The sequence below is a fragment of the Podarcis pityusensis genome (assembly GCF_964106645.2).
Source record: "Podarcis pityusensis genome assembly, chromosome: 3".
Lineage (NCBI taxonomy): Eukaryota > Metazoa > Chordata > Lepidosauria > Squamata > Lacertidae > Podarcis > Podarcis pityusensis.
In genome coordinates, this window is record NC_138026.1 from 95960083 (window position 1) to 95978406 (window position 18324).

An 18324-nucleotide genomic window follows, 5' to 3' on the forward strand; every position below is an offset into this window, starting at 1 on the left:
AACAGCCTGCGACGTGGGTGGATTACCTGCCTCTCGCCGAGTTCGCCTACAACAACACGAAGCACGTGTCCACGGGGGTCACGCCGTTCTTCGCCAACAACGGGAGGCACCCCAGAACCTTCCCGGGACTGGAAAGAATGGGGGAGGGGGAGCCGCAGACAGCAGATGCGTTCGCGTCGGAGTTGCAGGAGGTCCACGATCAGCTGCGGCGGCACCTGGAGCTGGCTAAACACGCATACAAGGTACAAGCGGACAAACACAGAAGGGTTGGCGAAGAGATCCATGTGGGAGACTGGGTCTGGTTAGCAGCCCACGCAGTGCCGGCCAGGTCGTTGGCGAAGAAGAAACTAGGGCATAAACAACTGGGGCCCTACCAAGTCGAAGAACAGGTCAACCCGGTGGCTTTCAGGCTGGCTCTTCCGGAGGGTTCCAGAATGCATCCGGTGTTCCACAGATCGGTGCTCACTCCCTACAAGGCACCTCACAGGTTTCAGGAACCAGGAACGGCACCGGGTCCGCTCCGAGAGAGAACCGGGCAAGGGGGAGTGGCACAGGAGGAGCGCATCAACGAAGTCACGGAGATTTTGGACTCCAGATGGGGGGAAGAGGGGGTAGAATACCTTCTCGCCAAGGAGGGCACCCCGGCCAGTGCCAACAGCTGGGTGCCGGGCTACGCTTTAGACGAACCTCTGCTCAAAGAAGAGTTTCATGCCCTCTTCCCACACAGGCCAATGCCAGCAGACTTTTTCGACGACTGGCTTTTCACGCCCACGCTTTCAGCCAGCACGTTCCGGGGGTTCGACTCGGACGAGGAACCGACACGAGACGCCCGTTCCCCGGAGGGGTCACCCTCGGGATCTGCTTCAGAACCCTCGTATTGGTGGGATGATCGACCAGAGGAGCAGTTCCGCAGAAGGTGGCTGGAGGGTCCAGGACGAGCAACGTCTCCAGAAGGCAACGAGGGAGAGATGGACATGGACGTTTTCGGGGACGACCCGGGTTTCGAGCACGGCGGCACAGAGATGGAAGCGGAGGTGACCGTCGTCAACGAGAGCAGGGAGGAAGAACCGGAAGACTTCGGATGGCGGCCCGCCACGGGAAGCGAACTGTATCCGACATTCGTCCCCCTGACACAGCAGCACCCAGATCCCGCACCGGAAGGAGGGGAGGGGGGAAGAGGGGGCTTCGAGGGGGGGATGGATGTCAGGGGTTCAGGAGCAGAGGCAAGGGCAAGGGAGGAAACAGAGAGCGAGGGGGAGGAGGCAGAAGAAAAGATGAGTGATGACGACGACCCGAGATCTCCGAGTCTTTCCAGTGAATCAGAAGATTCACAGAAAGGAGCACCAGTGGCCAGGGCAAGGGGGGAGCCTAGGGGGACACCCCAGGAAGATAGAGCCAGAGGGGACTCAGAGGGGAGCAGTTGGAAATCGGGACCAGCGTCACCGCCAGAGAGCAGGGAAGAGGAAGGGCGCCAGGGATCAAGTGCTGGCAGCTCACAACAGGGGGGAGGGCACGAGTCAGGAGTGGCCACACCTCCATCGGGGAGCGAAGAAACGGTCAGACGGAAGGTGGAAGGTTGGGCGCGCGCGACAAGTTCAAATGCACAGGAAGGTGGCGCAGTAGGCAGCCCGGAAAGGGAGCCAGGTCCTAAAGCCCGCCGAAAGGAGGGAGAAGAGTCAGGGGGGTCAGCGTCAGCGTCAGAGGAATCCCGGAAGGAAGAGACCCCGGGGGGCAGAGGGACCCAGAGAAGAACAGTCAGGCGGAAAAGGTGGAGCAAGGCTAGGATATTAAGTTGGTGTACAAGGGGCGGAGACTCAGATGGAGCTTCGCCGATCTAACCATTAGACGTAGGGTTGCACGCAGCAGCTTGAGAATGGAAACTGTAACTCAATAAAGACTTTTATTTAATGATCGCTGGCTAGCGTGATCCTCTGTGAGCTAGGATCTGGAAGCAACTCTGACAATTGTGTTTATTCTTTTTAAGGGGGATTAGAAGGGATTTTACCAGGAAGGAATCTTTAATAGAAAGACTCAGATGAGTCAGCAACCAGCTGATCGCTGTGTAATTAAAAAGGGGGAACTCTGCTAGAAAATGGAACTTGCTTGCGCAAGTTAGGAAGGATATCATTAAATAATATATCCTCTCCTGCCTCCCTAATCATCCCCACAGCACTGGGCTGGTATTTCCAGCCTTCCCCCCCCCTCCCAGTCATTCAAATACAGGAGTGAAAAGAAACAGCCTGCTAAAGAGATTTGGTGTTAACAGAAGCAATATTTATAGCATTATTGCATCAGTCCCCACACTTCCTGAAATGCTTGGGGCATAACACATTGACATCCACCAATGGGCTTTTCAAGAAGTGTACCTGGCCCGGAGACTGATTGTAGAGTGCTGGATCGCTCCAGAGGGTTTTTGTTTTTTTTAAAAGAAGGATCAGAGATTGGGGGGAACCATATCACAGATTTGGGGACCCATTAAAGAAATGGAAGTCCTTGCATGAATTAGATGACTTCATTGGATACAACCCTTAAAATTTGATGCTCAGAAGTGGCCATAAGTAGTCGGTCAGTGGTGGTGGGGAACGAGTGCCAATCGGGAGTGGGACTGTAGTGTAGGTAGGAGGGTTTAAGCCATTGAAAATCACCATTGCACCATTTTAAGTGTGTTACTTAAGAACACTTAACTGTGGCGTGTAAGCAAGCTGTAATCTCTCACTCTTGGCTCCTAGCTGTAATAGAAGGGTGATAATCCATCTACTTTACAGGACTGTTATAAGAATTTAAGTAGAAATAAAGAAACAATAATGTTTGCGTAGCATGCTACATAGATCATATATTTATTATTCTGGTGTAAAATGAGTCATGAGTGAATCACAGAAACTGAAATTCTCGGGGGGGGGGGTTGATATTAAGTACCTCCAGAAGATAAAATATTTGGGATAATCTTTTTTTTATATATAAAAAATATACTCTTGGAGACACCTTAAACTCTTCCAAAAAGAGTAGAAGCTAAGTATCAATACAAAATTATAAAGTACTAAATATTGAACTGCTGAGCATATAGCAGCTCTCTCAGTTTCTATATACTTGTCTACACTTATGATGACATTTAATAGTCTAAACAGAAACTCTGTTTGACGGGGGAATTGTATGCAATCTGTGGTTGAAAACACTTAATGCAGTTTGGTGGGAAATACCCTTTGCTCTTGATTATAAAAGGGGAAAATGCAGTATTATAGTTTCCAAGGGAATTTTTTTATTTATTCCCAAAGGAATATTATTCCACAACACAAATTTGCAGCTTATTTTGCAGCCTTAGCTTTTATCGGTCTTTTATAGGGTGTTGAACTCAGGAGATCACACAGCAAGAGTTACTGAAGAAATTCTTTTGCTAAAAGGAGAGAGATGCAATTGTCAAATGCATGTGAACTGTTTTTGCAAATTTATTTTAAGCAACCTTACATATTTTATTTCAAACAAGAATTGCTTGATTAAAAAAAAATAGGAAAAACAGTAGTCTCTAAAATTTCATTTGAACTGTTAGCATGAAGGTAGATAATATATATTTTAAAAAGGCTGGATCATGACTCATAATGTACACTGCATTTAAAAATCTCAGTATCTTCTCTGGTAACATAGGTTTTGAAGCTTCCTCAAAACCTGCACAACCTGTTTGACCAGAACACAGGTTAAAGGTAAAGGTAAAGGGACCCCTGACCATTAGGTCCAGTAGTGACCAACTCTGGGGTTGTGGCGCTCATCTCGCTTTATTGGCCAAGGGAGTCGGCGTACAGCTTCCGGGTCACGTGTTAGCATGACTAAGCCACTTCTGACGAACCAGAGCAGCACACAGAAACACCATTTACCTTCCCGCTGGAGCGGTACCTATTTATCTACTTGCACTTTGACGTGCTTTCGAGCTGCTAGGGGGGCAGGAGCAGGGACCAAGCAACGGGAGCTCACTCTGTCGTGGGGATTCGAACCGCCAACCTTCTGATCCGCAAGTCCTAGGCTCTGTGGTTTAACCCACAGCGCCCCCGGCATCCCTTGTGAACACAGGTTACAGTTTGCTATTGAACCTACTCTGTAGCAGTGATGTGGGTATCTTTTTCTCCTGCACCATTGAATCCTCTCAGTGTTGCCTAACACAGATTTTCTAAGTAGTCTTCTGCATTCTGGCCTGGGGAATATATGGTGGAATCCCCAGTAGTACTCTTTGGCATATTTGCAAGATGCTTTGATCATAATGTTATTTGCATCTGCTAGTTAATACATTGTCACTAGTGAAGGTGTCCAATGTCCAGAGCACAGTCTTATCCAGCTTTATTATTATTATTTATTAAATTTGTATGCCACCCTATACCTGTAAATCTTTCAGTTGCTGAAGCTTGAGGATTTATAATACAGTGGTACCTCCGTTTACATATGCTTCAGGTTACATACGCTTCAGGTTGCAGACTCCGCTAACCCTGAAATAGTGGTTCAGGTTAAGAACTTTGCTTCAGGATAAGAACAGAAATTGTGCTCCGGCGGCAGCAGGAGGCCCCATTAGCTAAAGTGGTGCTTCAGGTTAAGAACAGTTTCAGGTTAAGAATGGACCTCTGGAACGAATTAAGTACTTAACCTGAGGTACCTCTGTAAAAGATTAAAAAATACAACAACAGACGCCAGATAAAATAAAAGTAGAAAGTGTTATCTAGAACTAAATCAAGGTATTGCCAACCCTCCCTGTGTCTGTTAGTCAAGAAAGTTGTGGCTAATTTTCACTTATACATGTCTCAGTTATTTTGTTCTCACTCTTACCTAGGCCATGATACAGGCCATCAGGGCGACTGCACCACAGTTTCCTTTTAACATATAAATTGAAAACAAAGCCAAGCTGACCACTCGAAGAAGCCAGCTTCCATAAGGTACAGAGGCTCTACTGCCATCCAGTTTGAAAACGTGTCCTCAATACACTTGGGAATGTCTTAGACAGTCAGAGGGTTCCTTAGGCTTCCCATAAGAGCAGACCTTTCTTTTTTACTAATGGAACTTAACTGAGCCTCTTTTTTTGGAAGTTAAGAAAACACCTCTTGCATAAATAAGGTGTGCCAAACCTTCCCTCCAAAATGTTCAGCACAATTCAACTCTCCCCTCCCTAAAGGAACAGATATCCCCCTGTCACTTTAGCAAGGGATGAATTGTCCCCTAACAATTGGAGGGCATTACTGCTGTTCTAGAAGTCTAGGTCATAAGTAAAAGAAGCACCATACTTGATTGTGAATGGAACTTTTTTATATAAATGGGTTGCAGTTTTTACTTTTTCTACTACAGACCAGTTTCTAAGGTTCTTCATATGCAATGCTTAATTATGTGTCTGAAAAAAGCCACGGAATTAAGCCCTACTATGTCTAACTGAAGTGTTAATGTGCTTTCATTACTTTCTTGATTTGTTTTTGTTTATAGATGTCAGCGTTGTAATTGTCATCCTGCAGGAGCCATTAATGGAACTTGTCATCCTATTACCGGACAATGTGTGTGCAAACCATTTGTAACTGGCTCAAAATGTGACAACTGTGTTCCCAGTGCTAGTAATTTGGACGTCCACAACCTATTTGGCTGCAGTAAAAGTAAGTGGTTGTTGGTCGTAAGAGCAAATCTTTCAAATTAACTGGTTTGCTGATTGTTAGTATTAGTGTAAAACTCAAAATAGCTGCTACTCACAACCTGAACTCCCTCCCCATTAATATATTAGGAGAAATATTATGTTTTGGTACTTAAGAGGCATCACATGATACTTTGTATCAAAGGCAGCATGGATTTTTGTATCAATGAAAGGAAGGAAATTATATTGATGCTCCAATTTTCTAGACATACTGTAACTTGTGGTGTTGGAAAATTACTTACTCTGAAAACCTCCCCTTCTTTTTTGGGATCCCTACATTTAACAGAAGTCCTCTTCAGGCATTGTATGTCCCAGATTTCTCTATATGGGAGGGAGGATGCATTAAGAAGCCACATCCCCCTGGTGCCTGCACAAAGGGCACAAACATTTATCGTGATGAAACGTGTTGTCTTGTGAACATTGTGTCTTGAATCCCAGTTGGCCTTGGTGACTCAGAGTGCCCATTTCCAGGTATGGCAAGGTCACCCGCTATGGTCCCTTTTGGGTAGAAATGACTTGGCCATGGTACTCCATGCTCTGGTAACTTCCAGATTGGATTATTGCAATACACTCTGTATGGGGCTGCCCTTGAGGACAGATTGGAAACTTCAACTGGTCCAGAATACAGGGACCACATTAATGGCTGCAGTTGACTTTGAAACTCATAGAACCGTGTTCTAAAACAACTGTACAGTACTGGCTGCCAATTCAAAGTGCTCATGTATTTAAGCTCCTAAATGACTTAGGACTCCAATACCACTTCCTTCCCTACAGACCCTCCAGGGTTTTAAGTTCTACCTTTCCAGGTTGCGGTGGCCTGGGAAATAGCATTTTTGTGGCAGTCCCTAAGTTGTGGAATTCCCTCCTGAAAGAAGTGCATCTGGCTTCTTCACTATGCAGCTTTCAGTGAATTCTGAAGATGCACCTCTTTACCCTGGGCTTTGACACCTGAGATGTGTGTTATTGCAATCTGCTTTAACTGTTTTTAATATTGATTTTTAAATTGTTATAACCTGCCCTGGGACTTGTTGGTGAAGGGCAGGTAATAAATCAAATGTTGATGATGTCACATGTACAGCTTGTATGTTTGAAGTCTTCCATGACATCCTGAACGTTGGGAAATCAAGGTTCCAGGTTGTTTGGAAGCTGTTGTTGGTATGTGTGGGCTGCTACAGATGTTTGTGCTTTTTGCATAAACACCAGCAGGTAAGGCTACTCAGTGAATTCCTGCCCACAGCTCCTGTGTAGAGAAAAGTAGGAGCTGTAATGCCTTAAGAGGGCTAATGGTCCACAACGAAGCAGTTTACCTTACAACATCGACTAAATTCCATAGGGGGCTTTACCAGGTCCCAGCCTGGGCATATTTTATTAATTTATTAAATTTACTAATAATTTCCTATGAGGCATCTCATAGCGATGTACTGTGCAATAAGAACATATAGAAACAATCACATATAGAAAAACAATAAAAAACTTATTACCTATGAAAAAACAAAAACTACTGCACATATAAAACGAGTTTCAACTCCAATGTTTTAAAGACAGTGTAAGACCTTTATCACAGAATTTAATGGCAGAACCCCTTCAGAAATGGCCAGGGCTCCCATTCATTTCGAAGGAGCTTATTCAGGAAAAGGTCTTGTTGGATTGTGCCTTGAAGCTGCAATCCTATATGCACTTCCCTGAGATTAAGTCCCATTGAATTCATTAAAGGCAGGTGGACTTTACTTCTGATAATACATTTTAGGACTGCACTGTAAACTATGTAGCATAATTTAAGATAAGTAATAAAATTAAATTCTGCAAAAGATATCATGATATATATTTAAAAACAAAAATATTTCTCCATTTGTGAGTATAGACAACAGTAACATTTGCTGAGTGAAATATAGAAAGCCCATAATGCTTCAAAATCAGTTGTTTCTTTAACTTTATGGTTCTAATGTATACCATACTTGAACATCTGTGGAGGCAATGAAACTTTAGTAATAAGAGCACAATAATCATTTTCTTCTAACACAATCTCCTTTCCTCCAATAGCTACCAGTGTATTCTCTCTAGCAATTTTAACTTGACTTTGCTAGTATAATTGCTACCAATTGCAAGGCTCTATTTATAATACCTAATCTTTAGGGACAGTTATTTGTAATGGACAGAAGCAAAATACATGCTACCTTGTGAGTCTCTACATTACTTAATATACCCTGGTGTTTTCTTTCCATGTTGCATTTAAAAGAGACCAACATACTCATTTCTATATTTAGTTGAAGGATTTTTACCTTGCTCTTCAGCCAAAAGAGGCTTCTAGAATACCTTACAAAGATCTGTAATAAGACTGTTGCTCTCCCTCAGGCTTACAATTAAAAAGGCATAACACAAAAGGAAAAGGGATTAACTGGGATGAGGAAAAAAGCAAACCCAGGCACAAGTTCTTCTTAGTCAAAATATTATTGTAATAAACAGCTAGGTTGAAAAGCTGTTCAACAGAGGAGGAACCAAAAGCTGTTGAAGGAGCATATTACAATATAATTGTTCTATTATTGAAGGACATGCTTAAATGTTACATTGCAAATGGGCCTCTCAGAATGTCTAGCTTGGGCAGATAGAGATAAGGAACAAGGATTTCTTGTAAGACCAGGATGAGGGAGGTTGCAGGAAGGAGGGAGAGAAGACCAAGACCTTATATGGTAATAGGAACTTATTATAAGTTTCGATTTCCCAGAAATCAGGTGACTTACAAGAAATCAGGTGACTTACAAGAGATCAGGTGGTATTCTATTTTGCAAATCTATATAAAGGGGCGCACCCTGACTACTGTGTACAGGTTGCGTACTGATCGCCCTGTACCTTTGTTCTGCATATGCACTTCAAATAAAAATCTTGTTAATAACCTGCAAGAGCGTTTTGCCGCTTTGTGTGAATCTGTGCTTCAGGGACCCAAATAGCAGATATGTGTGGTCCTTCACTGTTAGTCTAGAAAATCCATGCTACCCCAGGATGCTGACAGATGACAGTTAGTGGAGTGAGGAACCTGATTACAGGTGGCAGCAAAGATTTTTTCAACTCATACAAGCAATATCATGGGTGCATCAGATATTCTAAGTTATATGTTTATGAAAGTAAAGTTCTTTTTTAAATATAAAGAGCCTGGAAATGGCATATCATCAAAAATTTATTTTTTTTATATACACATAATATGGAAGTCCTCTGTCTCCATTCATTGCTTCTGTGTTTTCTTCTCACTACTTCCAGGTTCTACGTTTAAAGAAGTAGAAGGGTTAATATGTTCTCACAGTCTTAAAATTTTATTCATTGTGATAATAGTTTCAAAGTGTTGTTTCAAATGGGTCAATAAAACATTTCTCCCCTCTCTTTGGAGTTGTTTTGTTTCTCTTAGGAAAATTTTTCTGGCTTTTAAAAAAGAAAACTGCATTGCTTTTAAGCCTGTAAAATTCTCTGCTGTGTTGCTTTTAAGACCGTGAAGTGTATTGTGCGTAATTTCACACCTTAAAATCAAGATCAATATATGTACACATACCCCACACTGTCCCTTCATCATACAACACAAGGAACCACAAGGTATGACTACAGTTTCTCACTTAAAAACAAAACCCTAAAACATACTGTAGTTATCTGGCCCTTATGGGGTTAAATTTATTATTTAAATAATCATTTATTGTGGGAACAAGACATCACCTTTATGTATATTTCTTCCTTCTTTTTCATGCTCACTATATTCCAGCAATACATAACCAATTTTCTAAGTCTGCAAGTGAGGAGTTTTATTCATACATTAAAGGGTGTTCCTGTACATATTAAAACTTAAATAAATATTTAAGATATTTAAAATGTAAAATATCTCACAAGCCTGATAATGCTTCAAAATATATTAGCAAAGCTCAGAATAGGAATTAAGATTTAAAATCTGACATCTAAGGGAAGAAAGCAGAAAAGGCAAGATGTTTCTTTTTAAACAGTACAGTGGTACCTCGCAAGATGAATGCCTCGCAAGACAAAAAACTCGCTAGACGAAAGGGTTTTTTGTCTTTTGAGCTGCTTCGCAAGACGATTTTCCCTATGGGCTTGCTTCGCAACACGGAAACGTCTTGCAAGTTTGTTTCCTTTTTCTTAACACCATTAATACAGTTGCGACTTGACTTCGAGGAGCAACTCATAGAACGTGGTGTGGTAGCCTTTTTTGAGGTTTTTAAAGACTTTGGTGATTTTTGAAGCTTTTCGAAAACTTTCCCGACACCGTGCTTCGCAAGACGAAAAAAATCGCAAGACGACAAAACTCACAGAACGAATTAATTTCGTCTTGCGAGGCACCACTGTACAGCAATCTTCTATAGTTTGGGCCTCTACAGGGATTTTGGACTGCAACTCCCACCAGTCTCAGCTAGTATGGCCAATGGCAAGGGATCATGGGAGTTGTAGACCAAAAACTCTAGTTGACACCAGGTTGTGAGTTGACTCTATGGCTTGAGGAAATATCTTCCCCAGCCATTGTCACATGCTGAAGAGTACTGTTACTGTGGTGAATTTTTTGTGGGGAAGCCTTATAACTTGATGAGGCCCTCAGTGTTCATCGCACATTAGAACATTTGGCAGGGGGAAAAGCCCACCACATTTTCATTAATATGGAAAAATAATAAAAGTTATAGTAGAATATCTTTCAACTGAGTTAGTTGGTCATCTGTATTGAGTCTGTGTCAGTTTCTCCACAAGCAGCTTACATAAACAGACATCTGAAGGGAAAACAAGTTTGTGAGTGTCTGCAGGGAATACATAGAAAAAGACCAGAATTAGCATGGGAGTGGAGAGGCAGCATGAAGCAAGGGATCTACTTACAGTACACCTGTCAGATGTCTCTGCATCTGTATGTTTGCTGTGTTTGCTCTGTATGTGTGCATTGTGCAGATTTTCAGTCAAAGCACACTTAAAGTGGTTCTTTAGGCAGAATTATGCTATTTTGGATGTCTTGCATAGTGATTTTTAATGTATGCTGGCTGGCTGCTTTGTTTTGGCTTTTCTTAAGATTGTACTGGTGAAACACAGCTCTTCTGCTTCATATCATTTTCTTCTGCTAGAAGAAACTGTTTCTTTTCATTTTTTAAATGCACTTCTGCTTATGAAGTTTGGTTGTCTTGATGCCTAAATATGGCTTTTATTGCGTTATAATCCAGCTCCTTCTCAGCAGCCGCCGCCAGGAGGAGAAGTTGTAAATTCTTCTGCTATCAGACTTGTTTGGAATCCACCTGATTCTCCAAATTCAAACTGGCTTGTGTACAGGCTGTATAGAAATGGGAGTCAAATCTATATGACAGAGGATAACTACCCTTACCGTGAGTGCTCATGAATACTACCTATGTATATTTCACTGTATGTATGTATTTGAATTTGTATACCACCCTTCATCTGAAGAACACAGGGCCGTTCACAGCATAAAAATACAAAATGAGAACATAAAATACATAATAAAAAAATCAAAAATAAACCAACCCCCCCCCCAAAAAAAACATATTTAAAGGCCACAGAATCAGCCGAAGACCTGGTTATAGAGAATTTTTTTTTCACCTGGAGCCTAAAAATATGAAATGAAGGCTGGGTTGACTCAATAGAGGATGAGTCTCTTAATCACAGGGTTGTGGGTTCAAGCAGAACACTGGGCAAAAGATTCCTGCATTGCTGGTAGAACCTTCATGGTGCCTTCCAACTCTACTAGGCTATGATTCTGTGAGTGAATGATGAAGGAGAGCCTCCCTGGGGAGAGCATTCCACAAATGGGAAGCCACCACAGAAAAAGTCTGTTCTTGTGTTGCCATCCTCCAGACCTCTTATGGGGGAGGCACACAAAGAAGGGCATCAGATGATGATCATAGGGTCCAGTTCCGTTCAAATGGAGGAAGGCCATCCTTGAGTTATTGTGGCCCTGAGCCGTTTAAGGTTTATAGGTCAAAAGCAGTGCTTTGCATTGGCCCGGAAACTAATTGGCAGCCAGTGCAGTTGGGCCAGGATCAGTTAAGATGCTCAAACCATCTTGACCTGTTGAGCAACCTGACTACCAAATTCTGCACTAGCTGAAGTTTCTGAATTGTCTTCAGAGGCAGCCCTAAGTATAACCTAGATGTTACCTGAGCATAGAGGAGAGAAGTTAGGCTACCCCTGTCCAGATAGTGATACCTTCTAATAACATTAGGGCCCACTGGTACTCCATCCAAGACTTGCTTACAAGCCTTCCTTCCTGTAGGCAGTCAGTTTAGCTCTGGTATCAAGTGATTTTACCATTTCCTGGTCAGCAGCCAGATTTTCAAATGAGCAAATCCAACAAATTTAGCTCCCCTTACTGACTCACTTTCATCTATACCAAGGAACAGGTAAAGTGGTCTCATTAACCACCACCACCCGCCATGTGAATGGCAAAAGATTCTGTGGCATGGCAGCCACTTCTTCTTAAGCACCTCAGTTACTCACTCCTACATCCTTGTGTCTTGCTTGTGCAGGAGAAAGGATATTAAATAAATGAAAGGCTTCACCACATCCTCTCTTGCTCATCATACTGGAGGGGAGGGGAGGGGGTTGAAGAGCTGTTTGCTGTCACCTCACCTTGAGGAAAGTGTCTTAAGTTGTATAATAGTCTGTGTAGTGGTCATTTGAATTGGGTCTGTGCTAGGTTTTAGAGGGAAAACATTATGTGGGCAGATTAGGTCTAGTCGCTTATATCTATATCACATGTTTATCTGTCCTCCAAAAGAAGTCAAGTATCCTTGAAATCACAAGTGTAAAATCATGTGAGGGAGGTCAGGCTAAGAGACTGACTGATCCGCAGTCACCCCATGAACTTCATGGCTGAGCAGGGATTTAAACCCAAGTGTCTCCAGCCTAAGTCCAGCACTCTAGCCAATAGATCATTTTGGCTGTCATATGCTTGCATTACTCTTTTTATTGCCTAGAGATTGGTAGTAGTGTACAGAATGAGTCCTGGTCCTCCAGCTGCTGAAGTCCTAAGTTTAGTACTTGCTTCAAGTTCAGATTCTGACACTTTTCTATGTACATACACTATCTTACTGAACTATTCTGGGATAAATTATGCTTTACATCTTTCATATACTAACAAGAATGTTTAGCAATTCAAATGTATATCCGAGAGGTTTACTAAAGTCCCTGCTATATTCTTGGAATTGAATGGAGCAATCCTTCTAGAATAGTGTGCTGATGCCATTTCGAAATCATATTAACATCGATGAGCAGCTGCTCTTAAAACATTAACTAACTACTGGTTTCCTAATCAGAGACTGATATAGGCTTGTTCAACAAATCATTATTTTCTAAAGCCACAACTGTTCCTTAAAAAAAAAATTACCATTCTGACATTTCCTGACAATCATGATAATTAATGATGTGAATATAATCTACTGTTTGGCATTTGAATACTAAGATAAATTTGTTAATGCTGCCAGATTCTTATGTTTATGACTATATTCTTAGTATGTGTGTAGCATCTGTAAGACACACAGGGGACACCACCTAAGTGCAACAGCGTGCATACAGGTCTTAGTACTAAATGAGAGTTTCAAATTACAAATGTAGAAGCATTGAACTTTTCAAGGAAAATTAACAGTAGTCTCCAAACCGGGCCTGATTATTTGACTGATGGCTTTGCAACATTAATGTGAAAAGATTTTGAGAGTTCTTTTAGAAGGAAGGAATAGGCAATAGATGGAGAAAAAAACCCATTCTTTTTCTTCTGTAACTCTGGTGCTTTCAGATAACACATTATTACATGGTGCAGCTATTTGATACATAAAATAATGCAAAAACAACCATTACTGTTTATTAATGAAATTAAATTTATTGAGACTTTACTAAAGCAAGGAATATTTTATTCAAGTTTACCAGTGGCAGTGGAAAGCGTTGTTGGGGAAGGCCGTTACCTGATCACCCTCCCAGCACTGGTAATTACAAAGTGTCCATTATACTGCAAGTTTAAAAAAATAAAAATGAGAAATTTGCATGTGGCTCCTTGGGATGTGACAACTGAAATATAACTTTTTATGTTTATATTATAGGCATCCAGATCTTCACAGATACCTCTCTATCTCCCTATTCCTTCTATTCATACCACCTTGAGGCCAGCAATGTCCATGGATCTACAAGCAGTGCAGCCTTGACATACAGAACACAGCCTGGGATACCTGTAGGAAACTTGCATTTAAACCCAGTTGTTCCTGTTGGACCACACTCTGTTTCATTCAGCTGGACAAGCCTATCAAACGACTCTGGTCCAATAGAGAAATATGTATTGACATGCACTTCTTTACCTGACCTTCAGGCCTGTGACCAGTATGAAGGCTTAGAAACCTCAACAACTGTCTGGAATCTGGTCCCATTTACAAAATACAGTTTTTATGTTCAAGCGTGTACCCGTGGAGGCTGTTTGCAGAGCCAAGAGGTGGCAATAGTTACTGCACAGGCCCCACCTGAACAGCAGCATCCTCCAGTTGTACAAACTATCAACTCTACGTCACTGGCTATAGAATGGAACCCACCCAATAAAGCAAATGGTAGGATTCTATTTCTTTTGCTTAAGTAGGTACAGCATGTTTTGCTCATATAAGTGCATTTTAAAAATATTATTTTTACTGTGCACAACCTTTTCTCCCCAGGAGAAGTAAGAGGGGCTGGTGAGGGGTAGGTAATGGTAAAGGGCCCCTGGATGGTTAAGTCTAGTCAAAGGCGACTATGGTGCTTATCTCACTTTTCAGGCCAAGGGAGCCAGCATTTGTCCACATACAGCTTTCTGGATCATGTGGCCAGCATGACTAAATTGCTACTGGCACATGGAGGACCATGAGAAGTGCCAGAGTGCATGGAAACACTGTTTACTTTCCTGCTGCAGTGCTACCTATTTATCTACTTGCCCTGGCATGCTTTTGAACTGCTAGGTTGGCAGACCAACCTTCCGATCAGCAAGCCCAAGAGGCTCAGTTTTAGACCACAGCACCACCTGTGAACAGTATAGTACCAAGGATCACAGAGATAAGCAGAGTGTTTGGTGGTTTGACATTTACTTCTGGGACTAAGGCTTCCCACTCCTAATGCAAGCATTCTTAAACAAAATTTCTCTTAAACTTGTCGCTTTGAGATGAAAACTCATCAAAATTTGAAGTGCAGTTGGAAGAGGCTATCAGAATCCATAGGAATTAAATTCCTCAAGCTTGTGGGAGGGCAAGTTTTGCAATGTATTATGGTTGTAGTTGTATTTATACGGTGCTATCAGTGGACAATGTTTCTACCAGTAGGTGGTACTAGAAACAGAAGTATTTTAGATCCTTTCTGGCTAACATATCTTTGGTAAACCACTGTTATTTCTAGGTATAATTATTAGATATGAACTATATATGAGAGGAACCCGACAGTCGGATGGAACACATATTCCTCCTGAAAATCGTGTTTTTGAAACAAGTGGGTGGTTCAGTCCTCACCCAGTGATAGAATCTGCCAATGAGAATGCTTTGAAACCACCTCTTACTAGCACCAACATCACTGATTTGGAGCCATTCACAGTATATGAGTTCCGTGTTTTATCAGTCAATATGGCCGGCAGCACATTTTCTCGTTGGACGTCACAGAGAACAGCAGAGGCAGGTAATTGTTAACCCTTGTAAACTCATTTTCAAGACTTAGATTTTTCTTTAGGAATATGCCTTTCAAACCTTACTCCTTGACATTGCTTGTTCATTTAGGTTTCACCTTATAAGTGCTATTATAGGATTCTTTGCCATCTTCTTAACAATTTAAATTCACTAGTATTTCCGCATAATAACTGTGCTTAAACTATAGTACATTTAGAGTAGTCTTATTTACAGAGTCTTAAGACAGTAGGGTGCTAAAGTAGGGAGCCAAGAGATAAAAGGAACAACTGGCAAGTTTGGCTTTGGAGTTCAAAACGAAGCAGGGCAAACACTAATAGAGTTCTGCCAAGAGAACAAGCTGGTCATCACAAACGCTCTTTTCCAACAACACAAGAGATGACTCTACACATGGACATCACCAGATGGACAGCATCGAAATCAGATTGATTATATTCTCTGCAGCCAAAGATGGAGAAGCTCTATACAGTCAGCAAAAACAAGACCTGGAGCTGACTGTGGCTCAGATCATCAGCTTCTTATAGCAAAATTCAAGCTTAAACTGAAGAAAGTAGGAAAAACCACTGGTCCGGTAAGATACAATCTAAGTCAAATCCCTTACGAATACACAGTGGAAGTGAGGAACAGGTTTAAGGATTTAGATTTGGTGGACAGAGTGCCTGAAGAACTATGGATGGAGGCTCGTAACATTATACAAGAGGCAGCAACTAAAACCATCCCAATGAAAAGGAAATGCAAGAAAGCAAAGTGGCTGTCCAACGAGGCCTTACAAATAGCGGGGGAGAGAAGGCAAGCGAAATGCGAGGGAGATAGTGAAAGATACAGGAAATTGAATGCAGATTTCCAAAAAATAGCAAGGAGAGACAAGAAGGCCTTCTTAAACGAGCAATGCAAAGAAATAGAGGAAAACAATAGAATGGGAAAAACCAGAGATCTGTTCAAGAAAATTGGAGATATGAAAGGAACATTTCGTACAAAGATTTCCATAATAAAAGACAAAAGTGGAAAGGACCTAACAGAAGCAGAAGACATCAAGAAGAGGTGGCAAGAATACACAGAGGAACTATACCAGAAAGAAATGGATGTCTCGTATACCCCAAGGAGTGTGGTTGCTGACCTTGAGCCAGACATCCTGGAGAGTGAAGTCAAATGGGCCTTAGAAAGCATTGCTAATAACAAGGCCAGTGGAAGTGATGATATTCCAGCTGAACTATTTAAAATTTTAAAAGATGATGCTGTTAAGGTGCTACACTCAATATGCCAGCAAATTTGGAAAACTCAGCAGTGGCCAGAGGATTGGAGAAGATCAGTCTACATCCCAATCCCAAAGAAGGGAAGTGCCAAAGAATGCTCCAACTACCGCACAATTGCACTCATTTCACACGCTAGCAAGGTTATGCTTAAAATTCTACAAGGCGGGCTTAAGCAGTATGTGGACCGAGAACTCCCAGAAGTGCAAGCTGGATTTCAAAGAGGCAGAGGAACCAGAGACCAAATTGCAAACATGCGCTGGATTATGGAGAAAGCTAGAGAGTTCCAGAAAGACATCTACTTCTGCTTCATTGACTATGCAAAAGCCTTTGTGTCGACCACAGCAAACTATGGCAAGTTCTTAAAGAAATGGGAGTGCCTGATCACCTCATCTGTCTCCTGAGAAATCTCTATGTGGGACAAGAAGCTACAGTTAGAACTGGATATGGAACAACTGATTGGTTCAAAATTGGGAAAGGAGTACGGCAAGGCTGTATATTGTCCCCCTGCTTATTTAACTTATATGCAGAATTCATCATGCGAAAGGCTGGGCTGGATGAATCCCTAGCGAGAATTAAGATCGCCGGAAGAAATATCAACAACCTCAGATATGCAGATGACACAACCTTGATGGCAGAAAGTGAGGAGGAATTAAAGAACCTTTTAATGAGGGTGAAAGAGGAGAGCGCAAAATATGGTCTGAAGCTCATCAAAAAAACGAAGATCATGGCCACTGGTCCCATCACCTCCTGGCAAATAGAAGGGGAAGAAATGGAGGCAGTGAGAGATTTTACTTTCTTGGGCTCCATGATCACTGCAGATGGTGACAGCAGCCACGAAATTAAAAGACGCCTGCTCCTTGGGAGAAAGGCGATGGCAAACCTAGACAGCATCTTAAAAAGCAGAGACATCACCTTACCAACAAAGGTTCGTATAGTTAAAGCCATGGTTTTCCCAGTAGTGATGTATGGAAGTGAGAGCTGGACCATCAAGAAGGCTGATCGCCAAAGAACTGATGCTTTTGAATTATGGTGCTGGAGGAGACTCTTGAGAGTCCCATGGACTGCAAGAAGATCAAACGTATCCATTCTTAAGGAAATCAGCCCTGAGTGCTCACTGGAAGGACAGATCGTGAAGCTGAGGCTCCAATACTTTGGCCACCTCATGAGAAGAGAAGACTCACTGGAAAAGACCCTGATGCTGGAAAGATGGAGGGCACAAGGAGAAGGGGACGACAGAGAACGAGATGGTTGGATAGTGTCTTCGAAGCTACCAGCATGAGTTTGACCAAACTGCGGGAGGCAGTGGAAGACAGAAGTGCTTGGCGTGCTCTGGTCCATGGGGTCACAAAGAGTCGGACATGACTAAACGACTAAACAACAACAACAAGACAGTATACCAGCATTATGTCTTTATTTTATTTTGTCACATTTATCACATATTACCTTCATGTCAGAGTGAGCTTTATGATGATCATTGACAGTCCACAAATGAATTCTGGAAGTAGATGTTATGGAACATGTATAGCTGCTGCCAAAAGCTAACCCTACCCCTCTGCACAGTAAATTCTACTCAAACGAAACACATAAAATGGCATCATTGTTTTACGTATTTTTTTCCATTTCTGCCAGCAGCAGGTTGAATGGGTACGTAAAAATTTCACATGTAGTTTGTGATAGTGGATGACCTGTGGGTTTTCTGCTTTGATGGGATACATACATGGGGTGTCATAATGTCTACACCTAGGCTTATGCTGCTGCATTTAAATTAAAG

General features: G+C 42.2%; 1 protein-coding gene across 5 annotated transcripts in view; it reads left to right on the top strand.

The window, feature by feature from the left end:
• The window catches only part of USH2A (usherin), a 440966-nt gene that overhangs the window by 92620 nt on the left and 330022 nt on the right, over nt 1–18324 (top strand). For all 5 annotated transcript variants that reach the window (XM_081000469.1, XM_081000470.1, XM_081000471.1 and 2 more), the window contains exons 15-18: nt 5449–5612; nt 10834–10992; nt 13717–14211; nt 15023–15295. In XM_081000469.1, coding sequence (XP_080856595.1) covers nt 5449–5612; nt 10834–10992; nt 13717–14211; nt 15023–15295 — 1091 coding nt within the window. The remainder of the gene's footprint in view (nt 1–5448; nt 5613–10833; nt 10993–13716; nt 14212–15022; nt 15296–18324) is intronic.